Source organism: Lepidochelys kempii, chromosome 8 (genome assembly GCF_965140285.1).
Source record: "Lepidochelys kempii isolate rLepKem1 chromosome 8, rLepKem1.hap1, whole genome shotgun sequence".
Taxonomy (NCBI): Eukaryota; Metazoa; Chordata; order Testudines; family Cheloniidae; genus Lepidochelys; species Lepidochelys kempii.
Window position 1 is genome coordinate 18,595,929 of NC_136387.1, and position 23,197 is coordinate 18,619,125.

Here is a 23,197-nt window from a genome sequence, read left to right on the forward strand (position 1 = left end):
GGATTGTTAAGAGATGGGAAATGTCTGATTACAGTGACACATTACAGTTTAGATATCAAAGCCGACACAAGAGATCTTCCCGGCACAATGTATTCTCCTCTTGTGTCAGTTTCTCTGCATGCTGATGATATGAGCAGGAAATGATGCCTTTGTTTTGCTTTGTTTCTAGAATGAATGAAATCCTCCCTATCATTTCTCTCCAAGGCAAATTGGTGAGGAGAGATAATGGCTCAGATACAGGGCCAAGTCAAGTTTGACTCACTCACAAGAGCAACCCCATAGAAGCCAGTGGGGCTCTGTACTGGCATAAGGTGAGCAGGATTTGCCCCAAAGATCTATGACTATCCAGCAGAAACAAAATAACCAAGGAAAGGAAACAATCTGTGCAAGAATGAACGCTGCATAAAATGGCAAAGGGCTCAGTCCTGCAAGGTTCTGGGCAAGCCTGGCAGGAGTTGTTTACCTTCAAGTCCCATGAACATCCATGGGGTGCTCAGCACCTTGGAGCCCTGAGTGAGGCCGAGGGAGTTAAATGCTCCCAAACACTCTCAGATATTACAGTGATGAGCACTATATAAGAACCTGAATAGAATAGAAATGCACACACTTTATTGTATGGATTGACTTTCTGCGTTCAAATGATGTACCCAGGCCCTATAACATCCTTCCAGGAATGGCATATCTCTGTAAAGCAGGAATTCAATGGAATTTACCCTGCGGCACATAATGAAGTTTAAAGTTCAAGAAATGGAGTAGAATAATACAAAGAGAATAGGAAATAAAATACTGTTGGGAATGATGATGATGGTGTGTGTATATATTATCTAAACTAAACAGCCCCTCCCAGCGTATACTGTATACATAGAAACAGCTTTGAGAGTAAGACCTTAAAATAGGCTTTAAAATGTCTTTGGATTATAAAGTTTATCATGGCCAGACCTCTGAGATCCCACTCCACCTTAACAGAACACATTGACAAAAGGGGGCTTTGCTACCATCCAGATCTGACTGTGAAGTATGCACAAGATGTGCCAGACCAATTAGCATCAGACAGCTTTGGAAATGGAGGGGAAAAAATATTCCAGATTGTAAGGGCCTGTGACAGTTTTCATTTGCCAAACACATTCTGTGCTTCTTGGACCCACAGCATATGCAGAGATCTTTAATTGCATACTCAATGCCTTGTGCAAATATGGGTCCTGCAGAAATGAACCACAAATGATACATAGCTACCAAGAAGCTCTTCAGGAAGCCTTTTCTGAGGTAAAGTGTATGTCCAGGGTCACCTGGATGATTCTTATCCATCTATGCTACAGCAGAATTTTTTTTTTTTTTAATTTGAAATATTCTGTTCTCTGAGAATTTTTGGTGCTCCTGGAAGTGACAGACCCACACCAGCAAGGCCGAGAGCCCACTACAGTACAGCCAGATACTGTGCAAGCTTCCCCCCACAGCTCTTGGCACATACCCCAAATCTTGTTCTATAGCGAAGGGACTCTTGTGAGCAGTGATGGCAAATTGAGCCAAAAACTCACAGCTTGCGTGGGCTGCCCCACTGCACTATTCTTTGGGCTTTTCTGCACTGCTACTAGCTTGCCCTGCCTGCACCCACCCATTGTGAGAAGCCCAGAGCAGAAGCAAATAGTGCTTCAAGAGCATTCATTTCTAGGGGGAATATTGCGAGACAGAGGATCACACCACAAAAAGCAGATGATCCTCTTCCCTAACCAACCTGACATCACTCCTTTCTCTGAGCCACACAGCTTCAACCAAGCAGGGTTGACAGAGAACTCTCAGGAAGAGGGCGGTGTCACGAAGTTCGTGCTTGGCCCACAAAGACTTTTCTGCCCTCTTTGACTCTTCTCTGCTCCCTCCACATCTTGCATTGAAGGGGAGTACAAGGCCCTGTGCATGTTCTTGGTGGTGTGAGCAGAGAACAACAAGGGAAATGGCAATTCTGGCTTAAAATTGTAGGGGCTCTTATACCAACTGCTAGGCTGTGCTGTGATCTCACTGATACCAGTGTAAATCAGGTGTAATTCCACTGACGTCTGGGGCCTTTTATCAGTGTAAAAAAAGGGTGAAACTGAGATCAGAAGGCGGCTAATTAGGTTTACAGAATTCTAACATGCTAATGCAAATTGGTACAAATCAAAACAAGGCTGCGAACATGAGAAGGTGCCAAGTTTGGATGAAAGGAGCAAAGTTCAAAGAGCATTATTTGGTTTGGCAAAATGACACAATTAGGACCACTGGAGTTTCTAACGTGGCAGCTTGATCCAATTTGCATTAGGTACCCAACAAGAGCAATGAAAGTAAAACGATGCAGAAAATGCAACATTTTGAAGGTGCTTTCTGATACGCATATGGTCCCATTTTGGTTAATGGCCTATTTGCAGTTTTTAGTTGCCAGAAGAGAACTGGGGGGAAGAGTGACACGTGAGGATTAGGAAGCAGCAGGAAGCTTCTTTTAAAAGGATAAAATAGGCATTTTGCATTCACTAGCACTTACCTCCTGCTCACGTTGAAATATTACAACCCGACCCCCCTTGTCCCCTGTCGCTAGTAATTCTCCTGTGTGGTTGAATTCTACTGTAGAGATAATGTCAGCTGAAAAAAAGAAGACAAAGGCAATTTAAGTAACTGCAGACTGGCTTTTCATGGGCATCTATAAGACACCATTCTCTGTGCAGTTAAGGAAAAATGTATCATCAGTGCTTTGTCTCCCCAGAGAAGTTTCCAGAGTCCTTATATTTCTTCTTGCATATAAATATGCTTGTGGAATGTTGTAACACAGTTTACTAGGAATGGGCACAAATACATGGAGTTTTGGGACACTAAGAATTGGATTCATGTCTGGAAGTAAATTTTGTGACTGTTTTAGGTCTTCATAGTGGTGTTATACCAAAGCAATACCATACCCAAACTCTGGGAGACATTTGGGTCTAGATTTATATCCAGATTTTGAAATTACGACCCATTTCTACTATTTGTGTTCAATAAAAAGCCCCCAAAACATCCTGTGGAGGTTAAAGTGAATGTGTCCTCATTCAGATCCATATTTTCTTTTCTGTGTTCCCTCCACTTCCCTCTTACCTTAGGGGAGCTCTGCTAGTTTCCATCTCTGCAGAGTCAGAGGATGGGGGACCTTGCAGGCACCACTGCATTCTCCCCCATTCAAAGCCACGGGGCAAAATAGCCTTAGATATGTGCTGTTTGCCCTGCCCACTGCAGAAGCCGTTTTGTACTTCAGATTAAGTAAAGGAAACACTCCCTCCACTCCATTGCTATCTAGTCTCCCCAAAGTGGTGCAGTCCGATGCAATAATCGGAAGAAAAGTTGTGTATGAACAGGGACATGGTCAAAATTACACTGAGGCAAACTGTCCTAATGTGTGAGAAACAAGGAAACAGATGGGAACCAGTAACTTATATAGGGGGTCACAATCTGGTAAAGCCATGCTTTAAAGGCTTTACTCAATGTGTTTACCCCTGAGGCAAAGCAGGCAGGAGAACCACCAATGATTGGATTTATTAGGACTATTTTTAGAAGAATGTCAGAGGTTAATTCTACTGTGATTATTCCCCTACTGGTCTTCATGGATTGTCTTTGAGTGCAGCATTCAGCAAAGGCAAAACAGTGCAGGGGGGAGAAGGAATACGGTCTCAAACCTAGCAGTTGACTAAAGGACATCTTGTAAAATGAAAGGTACTTTGTTTCAGCTTTTGGTATCCAGATCCTTTGTGTGCAAGTCAGTTTTATTGAACTTTAATTTCTCTTTTCATACCGTATTTATCTAATCTCTCTCTCTCTCTGTGCGTGCATGTGTGTGTGTGTCTAAACAATACACTTTTCATAAGAATGTATACCTACACCCCTTATATGTATGTATGTATGTATGTGCACACACATTGGGTACATACACACATACATTGTATGAATGTTTAAAGATAAGCAGGTGATTAGGTGCTGCCCTGAATAGGGATGCTAGATGGGTTGTAGATACCACACAAGCTTCTCTCACTGGATTGTTTTTTAGCATATACTTTACTGGATCAAAATCTGTGTTTTACTGTAGTGCACCGAGAGGCTGAGCCAGGTGAAAAACATCTAAATAAATAGGTCAGCACTGAATTGGACCCAAACATATAAAACACAATCAAAATATATACTAGGAAAGTACTAATATACATGGATCTCTTTCTCTCACACACACAACTGCGAACTTCAGAAGCCACCGTGAATGCTGATTATTGTCTATGTCTTCTACAATGTGAATCAAGATGCCATCCAGCAAAAAAAAAAAAAATCCTTAAGAGTTCTGGCAAACCCAGAAAGGTAGCTTTCTAAGTGGTATCTCAGACAGGCAAGTTTTCCCCCTTCCAGGTTCTAATTGTCCTAAATTGCTCAATCAGCTTAAATATTGCACCCCTGATCTCAAGTCAGAGATGTTAGTTGCATCAGTTCTTTTCCTAATCTTGTCCCCAGACTGGTGCCACTACACCCACATAAACTGCCTCTGTTCTTTGCCAGTCTCTGGACCAAACTGCTTCCGATTTATGGCCTGACACACCACAATGGCTTCAATGTACACCAGGTGAAATCTGGCCCATTTTAAACAAGTTTAGTGCTATTTACCCCATTTCACTAGAATCCAGTTTGTTTGGATATTTCCCCCTTATTCCTCTACCAGGATCTGGCTGGTGCCTGGTGGCTTAACTCAAACTGGGAAACCATTTCCAATGGGACTCTTAGATGGCTGACAAGATGATTCTTCTCCTCCCCGAAGAGCATCAAAGTCCACCTCAGTCATGCATTAAGTTTCTACCAGACTAAATTGAAATGGTGACTCCAGGATGTTCCCCCACCCCAACCAACATGTTCTTAAAAAAGCAACAACATTCAGATTAACTCTGGGGCCTGAAGATTCACCTGTAGCTCTAGCGACTCCAGTGCTTTAACCACAAACCTGTCATTACAAAACATAAGTATAACTTAGATCTCCACAATCTGGCTAGAATGAGGAAGGGATTCCAGCAGCTGATGTAAGAGAACAGCCACAGGTAGGGTTAGTCTCAGGCTCTAGCTTCACTACACTGACCCACTACCACCGGCCTCTGTACAAAGGCCAAATTTGGTATCTCACTCATGTATTCCATGCGATGTGCACTCGCTCATCCTGGTGGACTAACCACCATTTATAGTCCTTACTGCTCAGACTGTGTTATAGTCTTCTGCCCACCTTTCTGTTCATCTCTCCTTTGCTTTTGACTATTAATGTAGGGCAGATTATGGTCCATGAGTAACAAACAGGAAAAAAGCCTTCCAGTGTGGAAGAAGGCTGGGGACACAAGACCTTCTTTCTTGACACTTCCCTATTCAGGGTCAGCGGCTTTTATAGACTTCTTCCAAAACACATGAATGTACACCTAGCTGTCATGCATACTGGTCTCTCTAAGGTCCACTGATATCCGGTCCATATATCGAGTCTTTGGCCTTCCCCTTGGTCATCTTCAGTCCACGATCATTGCAAAGACCAAACTACCAATATCTTTAACTTTCGGAGCCCTTGCCCAGTTACAACAGTCGGGTAAGGCTGTTGCACGTAGCTTGTGAGGAATGACCCTGCTCTCTGAGGTACACTTCACATGGACATAACTTCAAAAGGGCATATCTTATTGGACAAGCTTTACAGGTTGGCTGTCCAGGCTTGACACCACTGGTTTGTAATTGGAGTTTCCCTTCTAGGTGATCTGCTTATCAAGGCTACCAAATCCTACCAGCCCCAGCAAGTCTTATTTTAAGGTGGTCTTTATTCACCTTAATGTCCTCATAATCGGGCCTATGTGGCATTTTACAGAGATAGCTGTGCCACCAGTTACCCCACCATGCCCTGCTGAGAGATGCCATGACTACTTACTGGATATTCACAGCTGTCCTACGGTTTCCTATCCATCACCCAGGAATGTGCCTGATGGGAGTTCGTTGCCCCTTCACAGTGCTGGGGACACACGGCCATCTACAATTTATTCATTGTGTCCACTGTTTTATGTTTTCATAGGGATCCCTCCATTCACTTTAGGATCCAATCACTCCCTGATAATGTGCGAAGAGCCCACCATGTCTGCTGAGCTGTGACAATCCAGATGGCAGCAGGCAGGTGAGTAATGAACTCCATGCTGCTTCTATTAATATTCACACATCTTCCCCATATTGCCCCGTCTTTCCAGCATTAAGCATAATTGCAATGACATGTGAGTGCTTTCTAAAGTTTGTCTTAATTCATTTATAACATTGGGTTGCCATGAATAGATTTAGGGATAATATTTCATTGCACACAGAGCCAGCACTGCAGCAAATAAACCCAAGAGGATTATGGTAGACAACACCACATCCCTCCGAACACACAGAAATCTATCAGTGGCCTGGCCAGCACTGAATTGGAAAGCAGTAAGGTGAAGCATTTCTATTCCATTATATGGAGCCCTTCTGCTTCAGCCTGGAGTTGTGGGTAGTAAAATCTGTCATTAAGATTTTAACCATCTGCTACCAACTTTCACAAAAGGGATGAACCTCAATACAGAAGGGCCAAACTCTACTCTCATTTACACCAGTGGAAAGCCAAAATAACATGATTGGACCTGGCTGGACTATTTGGTCCAATCAACATTTACTACAAGTTTCATCCTTTTTTAGTAAGGGAGACGTTTGTGAATGGATCTTGATTCGCTTCAAATATGTATTATTCATACCTTAAGTATCTTAGATAAATGAGCTACAGGCCAATTCTTATCCGCATTTTACAGATATGGAAGCAAGACACAGAGATTTGGTCCTTAACTACCACAATTAGAGGTAAGGTGTTTTTTTTTTAAAACCAAAATAGTTATACCAGTAGAACACCTAGTGTGGATGCAGTTATACTGGTAATAGCTTATTCCCATCCCCTATGAGAATAAACTGTATGGCATCTTATCCCAGTATAACTGTCCACACTATAGGGATTATATCACTTTAACTATACCAGAATAAAGTGATACAAATTGTGTGTATAGACAAACCCCAAGTGACTTGCTCCTGGTCACACAGGAAGCCGGGGGGGCAGGGGGAAAAAATCAGGATTTGAATATATATCTCCCCAGCTGAGTCCTGTAGCCTAACTGCAAGACCATCCTCCTTTCTAACCTTGTACAGTTCCAGCAAAAGTCCCTAAAACACAGGTTTATAATCTATTACTGTATTTAATGTTGATGCTACAGGGGGACTGGATGGCCCAGGGAACGGATAATAAAGTACACAGCCTTTGACTTTAGATCACCAGCTCATATTCAACCCAGATTGGAAGTGACCAAATTCCTTCTGTATGGTGCCCTAACACTTCCCTACACAGTGTATAGCTCCCCTTTCCAGCACAGCATCTTGACTAACAATAAAATACCCAACAAAATTACTTACACACGAGCAGCATGACCTCCCTGAACCTCCTGAGTGATTCTCTCATCATTACTTAGTTTTGATGGATAGAAACAGGCGAGTCAAGGTTAAAAAAAAAATGCCTTGCCTAGACCTGTCAAAGATTTATAAGGAACCTGGGAGTGGTGAGATAGATGCAACAGTGCCAGGAATGTCCAGGTTACTTGAACACGTTATGCACTGTGGAGCTGATTTAGAGGGAATTTTTTTTTCTGGCCTTGGGTTTACATTCTTGTATAATGACTTTTATGGATACTGGTAGTTTTCAGGATATGTAACAATGTACAGGAAATTCCCTGTCACTCAACCCTGCCCCTTGGCACTGATAGGGGATCTGAAAGAGCTGTGGGAGTGGAATCAGAGGGCAGGAATGCATCAGAATAAATGGTGATGGATTAATAAAATAATCAATAATGATATAAAAGGGCTAAATCTTTTCCTCTTTTCTACCCTCTTTTGGTTGGCCTTATGCAGGCTTTGCATTCAGATGAGGACAAGGACCCTGCTCCATAATCTCCTTGCAGTCTCTCACCCTTATGCATGCAGGGCTAGAGACCTTAATCATGCAGGGCAGGGGTTGAGCTGTAGACTATTCTACTTTATCCACAGACTTCAGCCATAGACGAAGTACTGTGTACATGGCTCACTCTTTCATGTGTATTTCCAGCACTGGCTCAAGCTGCTGAGAAGCTGCCCCCACAGTAGAGACACACTGAAAGTTTTTGTCATTCAAAGAAAACTGCTATTAGAGAAATAACACTGAGCAAAATGTAGCTCTCTATGACCCACCAAATAACTCCATTGTTTAGCCTTGCATTTGTTTAATTGATTGGCTAGGACTGGACAGTGCCATAAAAGTTGCTTACATAAGGGGGACAATGGCTAGGCTCTCCCAGAGGCAGCTGCATGGAAACAAAACAAGCAAAAGCCCAAAGTTCACAAAACATCCAGCTGATCTGGTTCATTTCCAGAGCGGTTAAGTTATTTACAGAAAGGTTCTAATTACTGATCAAAAAGACCAAGGAAATTAAATTGGGATCCCAACGTATGATGCAGATGATTACTAGTGATCTGCTAAATGTTTGCAATGAAAGCCTTAGGCCATGAAAATCTCACCTGGTTTCAGATTTTTTACAAATTCACAACCCAGTCCAGGTTTGCTAAGAAGTCTGAGGACCTTATTATAGAACCTGGGCCCTCTTTTGCAATACCAAACAAAGGGATTGGGAGTCTGGTCCAATATCCATTGATCTCAATGTTCCATGGATCAAGCCCTTAATTCCTACTTGAATTACAAATCTCAGCTCAAACTGCTAACGACACCGCTATGCTTTTGTGTCAAGAGCTGGTAGGAGTTTGTAATTTCCCCCCTTTAACAAGAAAATAGGATAAACTCAGTGATTTTGACCAAGTTGCACTTCAAAATTTGGGGTTTATTGAAACCTGCATATTGAAGTAAAATTTGGTTTCGGATACATGCCAAGCTGTGCGGACAGAACATGGGGAAAATGTCTGTATGAGCCCCTGCAAAGTGAAACAGCTATATTTCCCTAATCTCTCGTATCTGATGACATCCAGAGCCAGTTCTAGACTTCACAACTGAAACATGAACACACAAACTTTGGGGAAGCTTGTGCTTGAACCACACTTGGATCTGTGGTGTGGGCCCATCTCAGATTAGAATAGCCCTTTTCCTTTATGGTGATTTCATCTTTGGAACATATTTAAAGTCTTCAGTTTAAATAAAATGTCATAGTTATAAACATGTCAATTTCTAAACATATTTTACTGCGAACCATCCTGTCCAGTGTTTTTACTCTTTTCCTAATTTATGTGCTTCTCACGGAAGTTAGCAACTCTAATGCATTAAAATATGGGCAGAAAGTCAAGCCTTGCATTTCCCTAGGAGTGTTCCAGATGAAAAAAAAACTGAATAAAGTGTAAATTAGATCCATACTCAAAGCAAGCACCATAAAAAAAGTCATGAACTTTTTGCCTGGGAAAGTTCTAGCTAAGTATTAGTCTGGAACACAGTAACATACATAATAGTGCCCTAATCATACAGTGAGTGATCAAATATGTCCACAGTAATAAAGATAAGATGTCCGAACCCAGGTCTCTAGGGCAATAACTAACACATACAGCGGATGTTCCTCAATACTTCCTAGTTTTTCCACTGATCATCAACTGACAACTATGGTATTCATGGCATTCCCTACCCTTAGTATAGGGGTTAGCTGAGGAAAATGCTGTGAATAGCATGGGAACATTAGCTATATGAAGGCAACTGGAGAAATTTTAGAGGTGACCACAGGAACAAGTTAACCAGGCCCTTGCATCTAGATGTTTTTCCCTTCTAAAATGACCCACTTGGAACTGTATTTGTTTTTCACCATTTAAATTTTCTCCATCAACTGCTGCTGATTACATTTAAGCCATTTAGTTTTTAATGAATTAAAAACTTCCAATGCTGCAGCAAGAAATTTTTCAGACAGCATCCAGCTACCTAATGGATTACCCTGTCAGCAGAACTATTTAAAACATCTGGGGCCAGAATCTATGAAAAATCCATACTCAGCTCCTGGGGCATAAGAAATCACCCTGGCCACTTTGTTGCTTTATTCTGTGGGAGCGTAGCAGAGGGAGTTCTTGGCCATAGAATCTGCTGGACTTTTCTTGGTTTATCCGTTTACTTACACACCTGCTGCTTGGATTTCACGCATATTTAAATAATGGTCCACGGCTCACAACACAGCTTTATCACCTAAAAACCCCAATAATGAATAAAAAAATCATAATCCCTCTTTTATAACTGTCCAAATTCATACTTGGTGTAACTCCACTGATTTCAATAGAGTTATATCAGCCAAGGTTTTTGGCTCAATATGCATTTCATTCTATATAATTAAACATCTGTGGCATTCTTCATAGTAAACTGGGAAGAAGGTGGCAGCAGCTTCCATTCTGTGTGACTAGTTGCTTTCACTTCGATGTAAAGATGACAGGCACACCTTAGATAGTCAAATCTATCATGGCCTGATACAGAACCCACTGAAATCAACAGGAGTTTATCCATGGACTTCAGCAGGGTTTAGATCAGGCTCTGTCCTAGGTATTTCCAAGTGAAAAATCATTATAGTGTTCGGTATGAAAATATCTTCCATTCCTTTAACAAGCACAGTATAGCATGTTAGCTGTTTTTTAAAGATGTTTCCTGGTGAACTTGTGATGCTCTTAAGCAATCCTCTCCGATTCAACTGCCTGCCTGCTATTACACCCCAAACTTCATTGAAAAGCCAGCACAGTGTAATTGTTAATTTGAATTCATATATATTCATATTCATGTGATCAATAATTCATAGCTGTTCCTCCTAAGATTCTTACAGCAGTTTTGTGACAACAGAAGGCATATAAGGGGTTTTTTTCCTTCCTCTTCTTTTCCTTGCTTCCTACATGTTCGGAGCCTGGAGTGCATGGAATTTGAAGAAAACAGTTTCCATGGTGATCCTTCCTTCTCCAAGCAGCAGGCTATACCAGCCTGCAGTTCTCTCCTTTCTGAAGTGCATTAATGTTCGTTATTGCTTTCATGCTAAATATATTGAAGATTGGATTTGATTTCCTCAGCAGCAATACAATTTTATCAGAAAAATGGGAAATTTTTATATATACACACATACATATATCTACCATTTTTCTGATAAAATTGTATTGCTGCTTTATATATATATATATATATATATATATATATATATATATATATATATATATATATATATATATATATAAAACCAGTTATTAAAGAAAACCCCCAGGAAGATGGAGGCTAATGGGAAGATTTGAATTCTCAGAGCAGCCCAGTTTGAAATGGAGCAGTTTGGCCATGTCTTCCATAGCGTAATGGAGACTAGGAAGGAACCTCTGTTTCGCTGGAGGAAAGTGTGGACCACAAATGCCATAGCATTAATTCTCTTCTGCATAGCATACCCAGAATCCTTGCTTAGGGCCAGATGCTGCTCTCCATGAAACGAATGGCAAAACTTCCAGTGGTTTGAAATGGGAGCAAGACGAGGCTGTTCTTGAGATGCAGGCTGGCTTGTGTGCTGTTACTGTCCCAACGTGGAGCCCGGTCCTGCATCCAATTGCTGTAACTAGGAGCTGGTGAATTAACTCCCATCAGTGGGAGCTGAGCGTGCTCAACACCTCTCAGAAGGCCTGATCCAATAAGAGGACAAGCATCTCCAGTTCCCATTGAACTCAATGGAACCAGAGAGTGCTTATCAGCACATTAAATCAGGCCCATGAACTCCAAGATGGCAGCACTGAATTGGTTTCATTTGATTGCTAGGGTAATTATGGTTCTGACCCTGGAATAACTCAGGATCTGGTACCAAAACCCAGAGGAATGTATTCTCACGTGCTAGTTCTTTTCCAGATGGGCTCTGCACGGGCCTTCTGTGTGTCTCCTCCTCCGGTCTCACTGCTGGAAGAAAGAATTGGGAGGAGAGTCTCCTTCCTCTCTGATCCTAGTCGCCAGAGAGGACAATCAAGCTAAGCATTTCTGAGGCTACTGGAAGGGTGAGACACTCATGTTTGCGGTTCAGGCAGACCTTGCCCCCAGCCATGATCAGGGCCTCTGAGACTGCCCATATACCCTTTTGTCTGCAATGTAGAGCTGCTTCTAAACTCTGTGCTGATCACTGCAAATCCCTGCATCATATTAGTTCACAGCAGATATTAAGGACAATATGGATTAATCACCCAACAGAAGATGTGACTGCTGCAGCATGTCTCCTGAGCAACAGAGGCTACGAAGAGGCTACCTTTCCTGCACCCTCTACGTTACCTTCCCGTCGAATTTCAAATCAAGATCAAGGTCTCATCCTTATCTTCAAAGCATTCTGTGGCCTGGACCCAGGATACCTAAAAGACTGTCTATAGCTCCAGGATGAAGGCCGTGGTCAACAACTTAACTCTTCTGCATAACACAACCCTTCACAATAAGAGTGAAGCTCAGCTCTGGGGGAGACAGAACCTTCTCTGAGCTTGGTCTGACATGGTGGACTGAGCTCCCCCAGGAACTAAGGGCTCTCAGAAGCCTGACCACTTTTTGCACCAAGGGCAAGGCACATTTCTTTGTCCTTGCCTTGATTAATATAAACACCCAGCAACAGGTATATTTAATGTACTTAAAAAATCCCCCCAAAACAAGACACTCCATTCCACTTGCTTCTCCTCTGGGGAGAAGATGAGAGAACAAACAACAAGTGACTGATGTGTAGCCACGTCTCTTAATGCACTACTGGAGGGCACACAGATACTATGGTGAGGAGTGTGATATAAAAGCCTATGCAGAATACAATGGAATAGAACTGGTCACTTTATCTATATGCCAGGTATTGTGAAGCCACAATTTAAGGACCTGATCCTGTTTTCATTTAAGCTAATGTCAAAACTCCCACTGGATTTCACTAGGAGCCTTAGGGAGATATAGTACAGACTAATGTATGTCCACAGATAGGTGTGCGCAAATTCCACTGAGGTTGGTAAGAGTTGCACATCTATATGTGGATTTGCCCACATAAAAAGAAAAATAAAGGAACATTCTGCACAACTAACAGTAAAGTTCATTATGCCGAGAGCTCAAATAAAAATGGATTCACAGTTTACATTGGGGGGGAAAAGATCGCTGATGAGAGCATCCTTTCCAATTGAGCTTACATGTATTATAGTAGCTGGCTCATTCACCAGCCTTCATCTTTATTAGATAATGCAATGATCAGATTTTGTTAATCAGCTCATTGAAAAAAAATTACACACTATTGCAAAGACATGCTGGTGGCAAACTGGGTTAGGAGGCAAAATTAGGATGAACTGCCAGGAAGGAAGGAGGATTGACAAGTACAGAAACTGGAATTACTGCTTGTTAATAGTATTGCACTGCATACTCAAATCAGCAATAATGCCTGTTTCACAATGCCCTAACCTTCGACTGATATTAAGAGAGATGGTGGTTGGGCCTTGTAGTTTTTCAAGGGCAGTCCCATTGTAACTACCTGATAGGTCTGATCAATACAACACTGTCATGTTAAAAGAGAGGGAGCATGATAAGAACATAAGAACAGCCATACTGGGTCAGACCAAAGGCCCATCCAGCCTAGTATCCAGTCTTCTGACAGTGACCAATGCCAGGTGCCCCAGAAGGAATGAACAGAACAGGTAATCATCAAGTGATCCATCCCCTGTCACTCATTCCCAGCTTCTGGAAAACAGAGGTTGGGGCACAACCCCTGCCCATCCTGGCTAATAGCCATTGAAGGACCTATCCTTCATGAACTTATCTCGTTCTTTTTTTAACCCTTTGTTGTAGTCTTGGCCTTCACAACACCCTCTGGCAAGGAGTTCCACAGGTTGACTGTTATTGTGTGAAAAAATACTTCCTTTTGTTTGTTTTAAACCTGCTGCCTATTAATTTCATTTGGTGACCACTAGTTCTTGTGTTATGAGGAGTAAATAACACTTCCTTATTTGCTTTTTCCACACCAGTCATGATTTTATAGACCGCTAAAATATCACCCCTTAGTCGTCTTTTTTGCAAGCTGAAAAGTCCCAGTCTTATTAATCTTTCTTCATATAGAAGCCGTTCCATACCCCTAATAATTTTTGTTGCCCTTTTCTGAACCTTTTCCAATTCCAATAGATCTTTCTTGAGATAGGGAGACCACATCCACACACGGTGTTCAAGATGTGGGCTACCATGGATTTATATAGAGGCAATATGATATTTTCTGTCTTATTATCTAACCCTTTTTTAATCATTCCCAACATTCTGTTCACTTTTTTGACTGCTGCTGCACATTGAGTGGATGTTTTCAGAGGAACTATCCACAGTGACTCCAAGATCTTTCTTGAATGGTAACAGATAATTCAGACCCAATCATTTTATATGCATAGTTGGGATTATGTTTTCCAACATGCATTACTTTGCATTTATTAATATTGATCTAATGATTAGGACTGTGAAACATTTTCTGGTTTACTCTGGCACTGACTTATTGCATGACTTTGGGAACGTCACTCAGCCCCCTAGGTGCATCAGTTTCCTCCATCTGTAAAACAGAGAATTATAATATCTGTTATGTTTTGTGAAGCTGAATTAATTAATATTTCCAAAGTTCTTTGAGATCTGCAGATGACAGATACTCTACTGTGCACCCATATTATAATCAAACTGGAATTGTTGCAGTAGGGGACAGGTAACAGCAACTTTCATCTCCGAGACCCGCAGCTGAGTCAGTGTTACGACTGCAAAATTAGCCATTTCCCATCAAACATGGCCCAAAGACAACATCCTCTGAGCTGGTATGCACAGTATCACCCCAAAAGCCTTTAACCAGTTACCATTTCAATGAACACCCAGTGCAGACTGTTCATCTCTGAGTCATACTTACTCTCTGCAACCCTGATGCTGAGTCACCCATTACTCAGGTGATGGGGGAAGGAAGCCACTGGCATCACTTGTCCCTTATGCTGCTTTACTCTGTGTTGAAACTTTGGATGGCATCACCCTATATACTGGGCTGTGTTAACTTCTGGTTTCCAACCACCATCCTTATAGACCTTGCCCAGACTACATTTAAGGCACAAAATCACAGCATTTCTTTAGGTATAATCCCCCTCAGACTCTCACTCCTTCTAAGAAACAGGCAACAAATGAATACTCTTACTGGCACGTAAATTTCATGGGCCAAATTCACACTTTGGTGTAAATTGATGTAGCCCTTTTGACTGCATTGATTTACACTAGCCGTGGATTTGGCCCATGAAATGTAAGCGCTACTAGGTGTACCCATTTGTCGACTGTTTCCTGGAAGGAGTGAGAATCTGGGGGATAATACTTGTTCTGGCAGTACAACCAGAGCTTTGGGGCCAACAAATTCCATCTGGTCCCATGAGCCAGCATCCTCAGACCAAGGCCTATGATATATACATGGAATTTAATTTGGCCAGTTCTCCCCCTCATTCCGTAAGGCCTGTTGGGTTGTTGTTGTTTGTTATTTAACCAGCCCGGACCTTTTAACCAAGCAAAGACTCTGTGGATGGATGTGTGTCTGGCCCTTTAATGCACTTTTTCCTCCTTCGATCTTACTGGGTATGGTTCTGATGTGGGAAGCATTTGAGAAAGTATTTCACAGAGGGAGGGGGACAATGGGGTTAATGCCTACGAGATAGACTCATGCAGAACAGCAGAACCATGAAAGGAACTCAGGACTGGAGTTCAGCACTGGGAGCCCCCCATCTTTCTGTTATTTGTATAAATCACTCAGCTGATGGCACTACAAGTCTGCAGATGATAATAAATTGGGAAGCACCATAAATAATAGCAAACCAGGCTGCCAAATGAAGGATTTAGATCATTCAAATCCCAAGCTAGGAGTTGTCAAATCCAGTTTAATGCTGATAAGTGTGGGATAATAATTCACTGCAAACATGCCTCCCCCCTCCATAAGTCCCTCAAACAGAGAGAGGACATGGATGGATTTGTTCAATGGAATGGGGATGCTACACATTGACCAGGAATGGGACTGAGTTATTGTACAATAGTCCCCAATGCCCTCAGCCTGCTGTGGGGCTGTAATAAAGAAAGAAGAAGGGATGCTGCAGGATTCCATTAACTGGAGAAAATGGTCTGAATCAAAGAGATTTTATGCTGTTAAAGTGGATGAAATGAACACGGGAAGGTAATAGAAAAATTAAAGGGATAAGGGGGAGGGGAACGACTTACGGTCTGGTTGCATCTACTAACGGGGCTGCTGGACACTTGACATAGATCTAGCCAATTAACAGATCCTCGGCATCTCTCTTTTTGATAATCACCATCTCAGGGCCCACTGAGTCTGTCGAAGCTTTGAGTGCGAAAGGATTTAAACAATCAAACCTTCAAGTTCGTACTTTGACTAACATAGTATAAATGTCAATATAAAACAGTTTTGGAGGCTTACTGGCTCAAAAGCTCAGCAATAGCCTAAAGGTCTTAGCTAGTTCAGGAAATTGTTAGATTTTGAACTTTATTGCTCAAAAGGAGTTCTTTTCATTTCTGTCTTTTTAAATGACATCTGAAATGCATGCATCATCAGCAATATGGAATACAGGCCGTAAGTAAAAGGCGTAAGTAGGGATGGTCACACTTTTGTAGCAAGACCATGGAAATACCAATGCCAAGGTTAAAATACTCTCAGGCTTAATCTTTAAAAGAACTCTCAAGCTGGTCTCAATTTTGCAGGTGCAGTTTTGCCTCCACAATCACTCACAAGTGCAAAGGCACGCTCCTTATACTTCAGCCAATCAGGGTGCCACCTGGCAGGCACAACTCATTTCTCTGTGTGGGTTCTTTTCTAAATGAGCAGCGGAGCCAACCCAGTGGCTCTTGGAGTGGATCTCATTTAAGAATGCAGTACTGAGAAAGAAAGGCAATAGTGGAGGAGCTATGGTCACGATGTGAACGATCAGGGAACTCCTAAATTACACAAAAGGTGCCCAGACACTATGGTGAAGGTCATCTTTGAAATGCTTGCAATGAAATAAAACACAATTCTTCAGCCCCCGGAGCTATTGGGATGTTAACGCTGACTTTGGGGGAGCTAATCCTCCGGACATAAAACTCGTCTCTCAGATCTGTGTACCATATTGAGGCTCCATTACTCATTGTGAACAGCACCTTAGTCCACCCATTCATTTCAGTAGTGATTTCAGCAGGATTATATGGCTCTATGCACCGTGAGTAACACAACAGGTCCTGTGTACACAGAAATAAGAGGTCTTCTAAAAGATCTGAATCACAGATTATTCCCCCACAGTTTGATTTAGACCCATGATGAAATGTTAACCAGAACCGGGATGGATAAAATTGCCTCCCCCCACCCACAAAAAAGGGGTGGGTGAGAAACTAATTCCCTACATTTCATCAGACAGAGCACAGAGTGGCTCAGAGGGTCATGCACAGATGATCTGACGCAATCAATCTTCTTCCAAACTGTGTGGTCCACAGTGGGGGGTGAGGGCAGACTACAGAGGTTAAACTGGGATCTAATGGCATGCAAAATCATACGTGATTGATCTACATTGATTTTTCCCCACTGAGGGGAATGATAGGTTAGCAAACAGAAATCAATTCCACTGCATTAAGCTCAGTAAGAATCTGATTTCATCAGCAAAATGCCTTGAAACATTATTGCGCAACCACACAGAGAACCATATTGCTGTTCTATTGGAGGATTTCCTTGTGCAGACACCCCAGGCCTGCCTGGTCTCCCGATTCAAAATAGCAAGCTTGGAAGTGTTTTAATTGCATCAGTGATGCCACATGTCACATAGCATCACAGCCTCAACGTGCTATCTCCCACAAAACCCCAAAAGTGAACACCTACAAATTAGTCAGAAAATCTGGGCACACATCCCTGTTTCATGGCTATGATGTCAATAATGGGCTGAACAAAAATCCGGGATCTGAATTTCTTTACTCCGTTGTGCTTTGTGAAAGTTCCTATCTGAAGCCAAATTTCATGGTTTGCGTCCATTTCTTGTCATGATGTTGCCACATCACACGACATGCAAAGGCTGATATCCCAAAACGAAACAAACCTCCTCGATCTAACTGCTACCAATATTGGCAGATACAAAACTCTCTGCCCATGGTACAGCAAAGAATGCTTTAATGCTACAGATCTTGGTTAAAGAGTTTCCATCTTCTGGCTCCTGTAGCCCAGCTCTGCAGCTTTGCCCCATGTTGCTGTGCATTTCAAAACACCTTAATCAAAGCATAGGAATATAGGTCTGCCTACTGTCCGGGAAAGATTTAGTTTGCTGTAACTGTTTGAATTGAGAATTCAGAAGAGAATCATTTCAAGGAAGTAGTCACCCTTAAGCACGGCACAATTTACGTTGTATAGTGCTTTAGAGAGATTTTCTTTTTAAAATCCACATCTTCCCTGCCCTGGAGAACTTGCATTCAAAAGATCAGATTGTGCCTCTTTACCACATGGCGGTGCAGGGGAAGAAGATCCGCCCCCCCATCTCCATGGCCATGTTTGGGATCCCTGCCACCCTTCATCGCAGGTTGGCGGGGGAAGGTAGGAGCAGCTGGTATTCCCCCTCCCCTCTCAGCAAATGACTAGGGTGGGCCGGGTATATCAAGCTCCACCTCCAGCGTGCCTGCAGGCCAAAGCGAGCCAGCACGAAGGGAGAAGGAAGTTGCACTTTTTTCAGGGCTCATGCCCTGAGGAGTTAAGGGAGAGAAGGGGAGGAATTGTGACTCTCAGAGTCGCTACTTCTTCCTTGGGCTCATACTGGGTGCGGCTGCACCACTTACACATAGTTCTACTCTACCTCATTAGATCAGACCAAACTAAAACCTAAACCTTGGCAAAGGAAGGAACCGGAGAAAGGGGAGATGGGGTAGAACAAAACAGTGTGCTCCATGCTGTTCTTGCAAACTGCTTAGTGGGGAGCAGTAACTCACATGCCTTCCCACTGAAGTCAGTGGCATTGCTTGTCCATGTCATTACTCACCCCTGGGAATAAGGAGTTCAAGATCTGGCCAAGAGATATTTTAGTGTTTTTAACATCACAAACTGAGGGCAAGAAGGGATGAGAAAACAGCCTGGAGTGGAAATCAGCAATGGAAAGGGAGATGGAAAGAGGGGGGTTTGCAAAGGAATCTGCAGGAGGAGAGTGCTTTCTCTTGGCCACAGGAAGAGGAAGGGCATTTCAGGCTGAGGGAGAAAAAGGAGTTTTCCCTGGAAAATAACCAGCCACACTGAACTGAACTGTAGGGGGAAAAAGCCCCTGGTCTGGTCTCTTTCCTCCCCAATGCCCTTTAGCTAGGATAATATTTGTACATCACCACCGCTCGTCCATTATCCTGCTGAGCCACTTGCCCCTGCACACCAGCATTCGAGCCTTTTAAACCAACTGCCATCATCAGGATTCATGGGGTGTGTCTCTCCAGGCCATACACGTGTCCCTTCATTAAATGTACCTGGTCTGTGCTAAACAGATCAAGGAGGTTAACAGGGCACGGGTCGAAGCTACAGAATTCATTTTCAATTAGACTCCCCTTCCCTGCTCTCCCTTGTAAATGAATCACTGAACCCTATAATTACTAAGAGGCAAGCTGCACAGCGATGGGTGGAAATTCTCTGTACAATATGAATTCAGAACTGTTATCACCCCACATGGATCTTGGATTTAAACTTGCAATGGAAAACTCATCTTGTCTTTCAGCATTAAGATGCACAACTCGTTAGCTCTTGGATTAATGACAATTTTTAATTGGCCAAGCTATGAAAACCTTATAGAGCTATTATACGTTACACCTGTAATAACTGAACAGCATGTTAATCAAGACAATTAGTATGGGACCCAGAGAATCCCTCTGCCACTGTGAATAATCCTTCTCACTTTGAAAGGAAAATTAACAGCTGCTTTATGGTGTCTCAAATTATCTCACTTTGTATAAGATCTGCAATCAGAGCCACATCAAGTGAGTGGCATATATCATTCATGCCAGGACAACAAAACATCTGTTGTGACATTAAACCCTAGTATTAACGCTGACTTTGAAGCATCTCTGATGTTGGGGTGGTGGAAGGCAGCACACATTTTTCATGGGATAAAATGGCAGTAGCAAACACTGGAAGTTTGATATCTCTAAAGAGAGATTTCCAAGAGAAGAAGTAAGAAGGGAGAAATAGAACAGCTCAGCTTAAGAGCATTATATTACCCTCAGAGGAAAGGACAGCCAATGAGGGTTTTCCTTCTAGGTTAAAGTAATTTGAACAGGCTTCTCAGTGGCTCCACAGACAACCCAATCTACCATATTTAGTTTTTCCCCGCCCCACCTTCAAGTCCTCGCAAGGTGAGGATAATTTTACTCCTTGTGCAAAGTTGAAAATGCACTCATAATTTTCATCCTCTGAATGTTCCTGTCCTACTGCTATGCAGCCAGTGACAGACTGGTCTCAAGTTGGTGCTAAGATGTAGAGATGTTATAATGGGGAAGATTACAGAGGTCTCCCCCCCATTAGGCCACCGTAGTGGAGTGAGCATTCAATTCCTTGAACTCCTTGGCCATGCCCTTCACTCTTAAGAGAGACCCTGTGTGGTGACTTTAAGAAGCTCAGGGTGTGTCAACCACTGTGGAAGCCAGAGAGAACCACAGAGTCTGCTTGTGTCCAGCAGCCTCATTAAAGAATCCCCTTTATATCCATTGCAAATAAGTCACACCTCCTCTCTACCATGAAAAAGTACAGTGATCTGTTTGAATCCTGCCCCAGGTCAGTACTAACTGATGAGAGAAGGTCAGTACTAACTGATGGCTGCTTGGTAGTCTATGTGATACAAATCGATGAGTCTTAATCCAGTTCCTAGTGGAGAAGCATCTATCTGATAACAGCCCAACTGGCTCCCCTGTTGGTAGCCACAGCGAAGAGAGCAAGGACTGAATAAAACCCTAAGAGGTGGTCTCTCTCTGTGCAAGAATTAGGTACACTGGTGCAGTAGGAAGGATGAAAAAGCCAGTGCTGCTAGTCCCTGTGTCCTACCCAATCTGTAGGTAAACAGCAGATGTCATTTCCCAGGCCTATTAATCGGTCCCTTTGCATCATCACTGAAATCCCCTGAACAAAGTTTTAAAATAAAAGCAAGTAGTGCGGGAAGCTCCATAGCCAATTTACAAAAGACAAACATGGGCCCAGCTGTATGCATAACAGAAAGGATTAGAAGATGCTTCTTTAATAATCCTAATTGTGCTGAGACAGACTCACTGTAAGTATTCTTAGTGTAATTATGAAATATGTCTGCATAACGCAGTCAATTTGAGCAAATGAAACCTGTCATGAATCGTACAATTACTGAGAGCCATCATTTTCTGTATCATTTTCCTTCTGTACATTTCTCTTTCTGTTGTTACATCTCTCTTGCACTTATGCACACAGTCCTTCATTACACTTCATAGGTTTCTATTGATTAGGGAAATTAGAGGAAATGTGCTTGGCAAGTGATGAAAAGTGATAGTAGTTCCTCTGTATCCATTGATACACTGTGTCTTCTCTGCCTCTGGTAACCTGGACAGGCAGTGTATTGATTCCTTTTGGTTCTGCACTTAGGAGGGTCACAAACCCATTGGCATGATCAGAGGCCTCATCTAATCCATGCTCCAATATAAGTGCAAGGCTGCTATAGAATATCAACAAGATATTGTATTACCCAGCAGGTCTGATTTTTATTTAAATTCCTGGATCTATAGGTTTTAAATTTTCACCTGTAAAAGCAGAGTGTGAAGTGGGTGCTGGAGACAGACAGAAAGGCTGCAGCTGAAGCAGCTGGTAAAAAAAAAAAGACTTGCATGTTTTCTGTATGGAACATATCCAGGATTTAGCTGCAATATGCCTTGTGGATGACTGACCAGAAATTCAATCATACTGCAATCATTTCAAAAATCCTTTTCATGTGTCATTAAAACATGGGTTGCATATTTAAATTGGCAGCCATTTGCCACAGGATTTTGAAGAGCACAGGAAAGAACATTTATTAAATATGGTTTAATATGGATTCTTTGAATATTCATAGAAAAATAAGATTTTCTCTTTTTAAAAAAGTGTTTGTAGTGAATTAGAACTTCTGGAAGGTGCCACAACATTTATTCAGTACTCGGCTTAACCACTGCCCCACAAATGTGTTTCAAAAACGTATCATATTTAGAGAGAACAGGAGGAAGTATAGTCTATCCACTAAAACAGAGGACCAGGATTTAGAGCACCTGGATTCTATGCCCATCTCTGCTAATGTGAGCAACTCACAAGATCTATATTTTCAAATGTAGGTAAATAGTGTTAGGTTCTTAGAGAAGGTATCTGATTTTCAAAGAGATTCTGAGAGCCTTCCGTTCCCACTGAAGCTGGTGAGCTGGCTGCTTAAATCTTACCAACTAATAAAAGGAACATTAATGATCTGGAATCCTCACAAGGACTGAAGGGTGTACCGTGAAGTTTGTGTTCTCCCCAAGGGAGTGGAAGCAATGCTTGACAAAGTCCCATTTGGATGCACAGGATTTATATATGTAACTCCTACTGACAATGTTAAGACATTAATCTCCTGTCACCATGCAACAGGAAGAGAAAATTTGCCTCTGATTTCTGTAGTGACTTGGTGTGGTCTGGTGTTTAAAGAAGGGGACTGAGAATCAGGACTCTGAGTATATTCCTGGCTATACCAGTGATTCACGGAGCGTCAGAGGGAAAGTCATGTGACTTCTGGGTCTCAGGTAAATTTACCTATGTGTAACATCATAAAAACACTTAGTGCTTTTCATCCATAGACCTTAAGGGGATGACAGAGGTACCAAATCAAGCAGGTACTTTGTGAGACAACTCATTACTGTTTATTTTGAGATCACTGGATAGAATACTACTGCATTATTCTATTTAAAACTATAGTTCAGTTACCTCATTTTTCCCCACCCATGCTGGACCCCATCCCAGCCGCCATCACAATGGTCACCATTTTGCACCAGCCAATAATTGTGCCTCCAGTTAACTGCAAGTGCAAATCCTGGGAATTAGAGGTCTATTTGACTGGCAGGTACACAAAAGTAGTTAGATGTTTAGCTTCTATTACTTGCACCTGTGATGATGAACAGCTGGTAAAATTATTTGCTGGTGCAACAAAC

The 23,197-nt window shown here is 42.2% G+C and overlaps 1 protein-coding gene across 4 annotated transcripts in view; it reads right to left on the bottom strand.

Annotated features, from left to right (window-relative positions):
• PPP2R2B (protein phosphatase 2 regulatory subunit Bbeta) overlaps positions 1 to 23,197 on the bottom strand; it is a 250,981-nt gene that overhangs the window by 62,527 nt on the left and 165,257 nt on the right. For 3 of the 4 annotated variants that reach the window (XM_073355745.2, XM_073355746.2, XM_073355747.2), the window contains one exon: positions 2,513 to 2,610. In XM_073355745.2, the coding sequence (XP_073211846.1) occupies positions 2,513 to 2,610 (98 nt within the window). Of the gene's footprint in view, positions 1 to 2,512; positions 2,611 to 16,255; positions 16,359 to 23,197 lie in introns of those variants that run through there. The other variant, XM_073355748.2, reaches the window with a different exon arrangement.